The following is a 9085-nucleotide window of genomic DNA, read 5'->3' on the forward strand; positions in this document are numbered from 1 at the left end:
GATATCTTAAATTTCAGCTATAAGACTAATATCAGATATAATTATCATCTGATATAAGTAAACCACTTTTGTATTAAAAAAACATACTAAGAGATCATATTTTTTAGATAAAAATAAAATTTAATCTATATTAAGAGAACGAGATTTCAGCGAGATCTTCCTTTTTCCTCGTGTTCCACCATGAAGGCCCGTGGTGATGTATGTAGTCTCCTATTAAAATTCAGCTTTATTGTACTTTACATGCTTCGACTTTGACTTTCCGAGTCTAACTGACCATAGTTAACATACCCCATCAGATTTTTGTTTTAAAATTCTATCTTATACGTGCTTGATAATCACAAAATTTCACGGATCCATCCTGCAAAGCTTCATAAAAATATGTGGCTGTGTAAAAGTTTTAAATTTCGGGTAAAACGAAGCCGACTTCTGTGCTACTATTCCTCTACTACAATATTGACCGACTTAATGCGTGTATATATTTATTGACTTTGTTGTGTGCTTTCAATTCCGGTTGCTGTTATTTTCTTTGTCGATCACCTATAAAAAAACCCACTTACGATTCTGCAATAGGAAGGAGTACTAATGACCCTAAAAGTCCTGTGAGTGACTCCTCGTTCTTTAGGCGTGTTTCCTACCATTAGGCTGAAAGCAAGGTGGTCTATTGAACTCAATGATTGAATTGTATGCTAGTATTAGTGTAACAGAAGACAGAAAATGCAACATCTAGACCTGGACTCGAACCCAGTACCTCTGAGCTCTAGATGCTCAAACAAATTTGAGCACCAGCATTCAGCCCAGTCTGGTTCCACTACATTGCACACTCCTTCAACTTATTCATTGACTTGCAGTGTCTACCTAGAAACTTGACGAAACTCGGCCGGAATAATTTTTATCAATTTTTGTTACTATCCAACTTCAAAATTATTTTTATTATGCATTTGCATCATGTCTCGTGATTAAATGAATGCGACTTGGATGGAAATTTTAAAATTGTCAAGTTTTAAGTAATTTTGGCTATTTTTAGCTATACCACAATTGGTGTTTAATACGCAAATTTGCGTATCGTATTCAAATGGGTGATTCCCCCAACCTGTCGTTGGTATTTGGTTGAGTACCAGATTTTACGAGAAAGGGAAATGCAGACCTCTGAACTGAGACACTCTTATCAAATTGACTTATCTGGCCATCAGTGTTTAGCCCAGACTGGTTTTGCTATAACTTGAACTATTGACCTCTTACTCTATAGGGAATGGAAATTCTCCCTAGTCTTAGCAACTCTGGTTTTACACAAGAACTTTTATTTATGTCTGTGTATTGCAGTGATTGAACATTAGCTAATTTCTAAGTCAGATAGATTAACCCAGTTGTGAGAAATAAACATGCCATGCCACATGATGCAAAGTAATGTTATTGCTAGACCCAAACCAAGAAATAAATTGGTGACATTATTTATAGATACCGATTTATTTAGTCACAGACATTGGCCCAGATCTATTCCAATGCTGGAGGTGTTGAAGGTCTAATAAAAAAAACGTGGTTGAATTTACTTTTAATTTTTTAACTTAGAATATAAAATAATTCAATACTTGATCACATTTTCCCTTTATTTCAGTTGACCGAATATAAAGTCATTGGGCGTATGTTGCCCACTGACAAGAACAGGACCCCTGCTCTGTACCAGATGAGGATCTTTGCCCCAGACAAATGCACTGCCAAGTCTAGGTTCTGGTACTTCGTCACCCAGCTCAGGAAGATGAAAAGAACGCAGGGGGAAATTCTTTGTTGTCAGAAGGTATAATCAAACATCAACTTGTCAGCTTGATAGCACTTTCAGATAAAGCTATGTGAACTGTATTTTGGCAAAAGCAGACTGATTTCTTAAAATTATTTATTTTTACTTACTTCTGTAGTGACAATTTAATACTTGAGCACTTCATCTAAATATAGTGTCAATTAAATATTAAATTGCTGAAATCTAATCTTAAGAGCCAGAAGTGCCCTATCTGTGCCCCAAGAACCTTTATGGCAATAGATAACTAAATGCATTGTGATATCTTGTTAAGATCTATGAGAAGAGACCAGAGAAGATCAAGAACATTGGTATTTGGCTGCGTTACGTGTCTCGTAGTGGCAACCACAACATGTACAGGGAGTACAGGGACCTGACCGCTGCTGGTGCCGTCACACAATGTTGTAAGTCTTTCTGGAATGGTTACCTCCTGGTTGCTATGACTCAGTTGATTTACAGAAAGTCATGATAGTCTTCTATACATTTGCTTGTAGTGAAGAAAGAGGTGGGTTGTTTGAATTTGACAATATAATTCACTCGTTGCCAGGCTCAGTGGTATAAAATTAAGTGACATACTGAATGATTGTTTCATGATTATTCGACTGCTATGATGAAGACTTAGGACACCTATGATGTCAAATGATTTCAAATCCTAAGCGTTACCTCTACTGAGCAGTTTGTCAAATACTTAAAATTTGTAATAAACATATCAACCATAAAATTTGTCTTAATACGAAGTAAGGACCGTGCTAAAAACTAGAACCATACTACTTAGACTGCATTAGTTTCAGTAAATGCTGGCTGATTGTGAAATAAGATGGAGATGTATCTGGAATACAAAGCATAGGATTTTGGGTATATAGATTCTGCAAAGACTCGGAGCATCCAGGAGACCCTTGAGTGTATGTTTTTGACTCTTCAAAATCAGATTTGACATTTGAGTTTGAAGGAGCATGTCTATTTGACATAATGTTTTGACCCTTCATATTTCTGAGAAAACATTATTTGACTTCTGAAATTGCTAAAAGTCCAGGGTCAACTGGATGCCCTGAAAGACTAGCTTTAAAATCCTTCAAGCTGTCAGTAAATTTGTAGGTAGTAATCTAGTTTTAAATCGAGTATATTTCAAACTGTCAGTAAATTTGTAAATATTAAAAAAAGAAGAAAAAACTCGACGTCACATCCTGGTATGATGTTTGTAATATTTTAAACTTCATTACTTTCATGAAATTTTGTTGTGTTCAATAAAGAATTAATACTTGATGTCAAAATATTGGTGAATGAAAATTAATCATTGTCATTTTATGCATGTCTTAGTAAGACTTGTAAATTAAAGCTTACAGGCTAATATCCTTGTCGCACATCCTTTTCCAGCTTAGAAAATATTTCTACTGTTGGCAGATAATGTGCTAAATTAAAATCAACCTGTCGCCTTTCTTGTCCACTAATGACAAAGGAAGTGAATCATGGATGTAACAGTGATTTGCAAATTTAAATATTTCATTGTGAAAAACTTTGGTTGACTCAAGTGTAAAAGATAGGCAAATTACAAATCTATCATTTCATTAAAACCTGTATTGCATATATACAATAACACTATATTTATTTCATAAATACATGCTATTGTTTCTGAAATATCTTATAGAAGAAAATACCAGTAATGAAATAGAACATTTGCTTCGCAATCTATGTAAAATCAATCTAGAGTAAAGGAATGTATGAAACCAAAGTAATTAATTATATTACATGAACATGTGTATAAAATGTATTTATTGTTTTTGATGCAGCTGAAAAAATGGTTCACAATTTAAATCTTTAACGAGAAAGTTTATATTAAGTGTTATCATGGATTGAACTTTATTAATACGAGTAGTACACGAAACGTAGTGTTCATAAATGTATAGCACATCCTTTTCCAGAGGATATATTTCTACTGTTGGCAGATAATGTGCCAAATTAAAATCAACCTGTCGCCTTCCTTGTCCTCTCATGACAAAGGAAGTGAATCATGGATGTAACAATTTTCATTTAAAATTAATATTTTGATTCGGTGGACATTGGTCAGGCCTTTATTTGTTTGCCTGTAGTGAAGAAAGGTGGGTTGTTTGAATTGAACAGTATAAATCTTTGGCAGGGTCTGTGGTATAGAATTAAGTGATATACTGAAGGATTGTTTCATGATTATTCGACTGCTATGATGAAGACTTAGGACACCTATGATGTCAAATGATTTCAAATCCTAAGCGTTACCTCTACTGAGCAGTTTGTCAGTTATTTAGTATTTTAACTTAAAATTACATGATTGACCATCAAATCTGTCTTAATTATAGGACAGGACTATTGCCAACAACTAATGACTGCATTAGTTTCACAAAATGATGACAATCATGAAATAAGATACAGATGTATTGGGAATACAGGATTTAGATTTTCAGGATAATATTATCTGGAAAGTTTTCGTTAAGTCATGAATCTTTCAAACTGTCGACTGATTTGTAGATAGTTATTCAGAAACACTAGAAATCATGCAATCTGGAGCATTATGCTGAGCAATTAAAAAGCAAAAGTGATGTTTGTATTATTCTAAACTTTAATAATTGTTTTCATGTGAAAATATTTTAATATTGTAAAATTTTGTTGCATTCAATAAAGAATTAATACTTGATGTCAAAATAACTCTGAACGAAAATTAATCATTGTCATTTTCTGCATGTCTTAATAAGACTTGTACATGAAGCTTAGAGGCTAATATCCTCGTAAATATAGCACTAATAGAAAATGATATGTCGCACATCCTTTTCCAGCTTAGAACATATTTCTACTGTTGGCAGATAATGTGCCAAATTAAAATCAACCTGTCGCCTTTCTTGTCCACTAATGACAAAGGAAGTGAATCATGGATGTAACAGTGATTTGCAAATTTAAATATTTCATTGTGAAAAACTTTGGTTGACTCAAGTGTAAAAGATAGGCAAATTACAAATCTATCATTTCGTTAAAACCTGTATTGCATGTATACAATAACACTATATTTATTTCATAAATACATGCTATTGTTTCTGAAATATCTTGTAGAAGAAAATACCAGTAATGAAATAATACATTTGCTTCGCAATCTTATGTAAAATCAATCTAGAGTAAAGGAATGTATGAAACCAAAGTAATTCATTATATTACATGAACATGTGTATAAAATGTATTTATTGTTTTTGATGCAGCTGAAAAAATGGTTCACAATTTAAATCTTTAACGAGAAAGTTTATATTAATTGTTATCATGGATTGAACTTTATTAATACGAGTAGTACACAAAACGTAGTGTTCATAAATGTATAGCACATCCTTTTCCAGCTTAGGACATATTTCTACTGTTGGCAGATAATGTGCCAAATTAAAATCAACCTGTCGCCTTCCTTGTCCTCTCATGACAAAGGAAGTGAATCATGGATGTAACAATTTTCATAATTAATGTTTTGATTCGGTGGACATTGGTCAGGCCTTTATTTATTTGCCTGTAGTGAATAAAGAGGTGGGTTGTTTGAATTGAACAGTATAAATCTTTGGCAGGGTCTGTGGTATAGAATTAAGTGATATACTGAAGGATTGTTTCATGATTATTTGACTGCTATGATGAAGACTTAGGACACCTATGATGTCAAATGATTTCAAATCCTAAGCGTTACCTCTACTGAGCAGTTTGTCAGTTATTTAGTATTTTAACTTAAAATTACATGATTGACCATCAAATCTGTCTTAATTATAGGAAAGGACTATTGCCAACAACTAATGACTGCATTAGTTTCACAAAATGATGACAATCGTGAAATAAGATAAAGATGTATTGGGAATACAGGATTTAGATTTTCAGGATAATATTATCTGGAAAGTTTTCTTTAAGTCATGAATCTTTCAAACTGTCGACTGATTTGTAGATAGTTATTCAGAAACACTAGAAATCATGCAATCTGGAGCATTATGCTGAGCAATTAAAAAGCAAAAGTGATGTTTGTATTATTCTAAACTTTAATAATTGTTTTCATAAGAAAATATTTTTATATTGTAAAATTTTGTTGCATTCAATAAAGAATTAATACTTGACGTCAAAATAACTCTGAACGAAAATTAATCATTGTCATTTTCTGCATGTCTTAATAAGACTTGTACATGAAGCTTAGAGGCTAATATCCTTGTAAATATAGCACTAATAGAAAATGATATGTCGCACATCCTTTTCCAGCTTAGAACATATTTCTACTGTTGGCAGATAATGTGCCAAATTAAAATCAACCTGTCGCCTTTCTTGTCCTCTCATGACAAAGGAAGTGAATCATGGATGTAACAGTGGTTTACAAATTTAATATTTCATTGTGAAAAATTTGACTCCAGTGTAAAAGATAGGCAAATTGCAAATCTATCATTTCATGAATACTTGCTATTGTTTCTGAAATAACTGTCCTTCATCAATAATTGGTTTGAATACCGGTAATGAAATAACTCGTATGCTTTGCAAGCTAATGTAAAATCAGAATAAAAGGAATATATGGAACTTCAGTAATTCATTATTTTACATGAACATGTGTTTGAAATCTATTTATCGTTTTTGATGCAACTGAAAAAATGGTTCACAATTTAAAACTTTAGCAAGAAAGTCTATACTTAGTGTAATCATGGATTGAACTTTATTAATACGAGTAGTACACAAAACGTAGTGTTCATAAATGTATAGCACATCCTTTTCCAGCTTAGGATATATTTCTACTGTTGGCAGATAATGTGCCAAATTAAAATCAACCTGTCGCCTTCCTTGTCCTCTCATGACAAAGGAAGTGAATCATGGATGTAACAATTTTCATTTAAAATTAATATTTTGATTCGACGGACATTGGTCAGGCCTTTATTTATTTGCTTGTAGTGAAGAAAGAGGTGGGTTGTTTGAATTGGACATAACTTTGCCAGGCTCAGTGGTATAAAATTAAGTGATATACTGAAGGATTTTTTCATGATTATTCGACTGCTATGATGAAGACTTAGGACACCTATGATGTCAAATGATTTCAAATCCTAAGCGTTACCTCTACTGAGCAGTTTGTCTAATACTTCAAATTTGTGATCACCAGATTAACCATAAAATTTGTCTTGATACAAAGTTTAGGAATGTTGCTAAGAACTAGAACCATACTACTTGGACTACATAAGTTATACAAAATGTAGAGATTTATCTGGAATGCAGAGCTTTTTGGAATACTATCTACAAATTTATTTGCAGTTTCTCCTTATTGACAGTTTGAAAGATTCAAGACTCATGAAACTTTCAAACTATGAATCTTTCAAACTGTCACATCATTTTGTAGCTTAGGACTTTTTTAACCGTCGGCAGATAATGAGCCCCTGATATCTTTAACCCCCGGACAGATTTAATTCATATTTGCACCAGAACATCACTATGAAATTCTACACTCTGATTAGATTTTGGTTGTCATTGGTCAAAATTAAAGGCTTCCCTTGACCACTTTAGAAATAAAAAGCTGGCATACAATATATCTTATGAACCCCTGAACATATTTTATTCATGGTGTGTGTGTGTATCCACAACTTACTTAATTTATCCTGTGTATCGTGAGTGTAAACTGAAAATGAGAATTGATACTCATTTAAAAAGACCATATCATAGCTATAGCATAGACATGTACTTTGGGAATATTAGTGAATGTAACTTTTGGTGTCATTATTTGTAGTTGTTATTTATAATAGTGTCTGATGCATGTAGCACTAGAATGCACATCCTTTTCCAGGTTAGAATCTATTTCTAGCTTTGGCAGATAATGTGCCAAATTAAAATCAACCTGTCGCCTTTCTTGTCCTCTCATGACAAAGGAAGTGAATCATGGATGTAACATGTCGCAACAACAAAGAATTTTATTATATAAGAAAGAACATTTCAAAACAACCAACATTAATTGTGGAGGGTGTTGTAGGTTTTTACTGATCTGTCATTTGCTGGAAGAAGTATACATATTTTTCAAATTTAAATAGTCATATTTTCAATGTTTGTTATTTGACTCCTTGTGCAAATTTAAGATAAGAAACAATAAGCTAAGTGTGAAGTTCAAACAGTTGGAATTTCAGTGTTGGTGATTTTCTTCCACAATCAACTCAAGATTCTTTTTTTTTGTAGATCGTGATATGGGAGCCAGACACAGGGCACGATCTTCCACCATTCAGATCATCAAAGTACAGGAAGTAGAAGCCAGCAAGACCCGCAGGGCCAATGTTAAACAGTTCCACGTAAGTTTCACACTGTATTACATACTGTATTTCTGGTTTTATACCAGTTTACATACTGCATTTCTGGTTTTATACCAGTCATTAAAGGTGAAATAAAGAAATGGAATATTGGTTGAATGTTAAGTGTAAATATCTGTTCTTAACAGATAAATCTGGATAATCTGATCAACCAGATAAAAAAGAAATGATTAAGGCAAAACTGGTTTTGTTTTTTCAGAACTCCAAGATCCGATTCCCACTGACACATAGGATCCACAGGAAGCTTCATGCGCCAAGATTTACAACAACCAGGCCACACACTACATTTTAAATGAAGCTGTTGTTAAACATCCTGTCAATAAATACAAGTCTGGGAAAGTAACATTTTGTCAAGTTATTTATTAGCACATTTGTCAGAAAGGTTATGCCATGGTGTGGTGTCCGTCATCTGTCTCCAAAGTTACTTATTCAAAATGATCTAACAGTCACAGGAAAGACGTAGAATTGTAAAAGCAGCAGTGTATATGTAATGGGTTATGAAGGCTTCTTGGACCTCTTGTCAAAATTTCTAACGCTCGTGTAAAAGTTACCAAAAGTATTTCTTACCTGATTAAAAAAAAAACATTGATCAAGATATTTGAGCAAAAACAAAAGTCTCTGTGCAGACCACCTGACATCAGGTAAACAAGGTGTGGTAAATATAAGAAATATCCTTTTATCGGTCTGGTAACCCATAACGCGATCTTGGCGCCCACCGTTCAGGATTTATTGGATCCCGGTAAAGACTGAAATTTTCTCTACTTTTCTCTGCTTCCACTTAATCGTTTGAAAACAAGCTTAACTTGCACATTAAATCTGAGAGAGATCCATCAAGTGTTCAACAAACTTCAACTAACACAAGCACAACCAAATTCAGAATATAATTTGAGAAATGGAGATGTCAAAACAGCTGCAATTCGGCCACCTTGTTTTCAGATCAATCTCGAAATGAAATATGTACAACTCGGGACCAAGGGTAACATACAGGTGTGAA

General features: G+C 33.3%; 1 protein-coding gene across 1 annotated transcript; it reads left to right on the forward strand.

The window, feature by feature from the left end:
* The first annotated feature begins 136 nt into the window (after positions 1–136).
* LOC117331339 (60S ribosomal protein L18a-like) lies at positions 137–8434 on the forward strand. Its single transcript, XM_033890021.1, has 5 exons — positions 137–198; positions 1613–1792; positions 2064–2193; positions 7964–8073; positions 8291–8434. Exons 1-5 carry the CDS (start codon positions 181–183, stop codon positions 8381–8383), a joined length of 531 nt encoding a protein of 176 aa, XP_033745912.1. The 5' UTR covers positions 137–180; the 3' UTR covers positions 8384–8434.
* The last annotated feature ends 651 nt before the right edge of the window (positions 8435–9085 follow it).

This window comes from Pecten maximus, chromosome 7, assembly GCF_902652985.1.
Source record: "Pecten maximus chromosome 7, xPecMax1.1, whole genome shotgun sequence".
NCBI classification, from domain to species: Eukaryota; Metazoa; Mollusca; class Bivalvia; order Pectinida; family Pectinidae; genus Pecten; species Pecten maximus.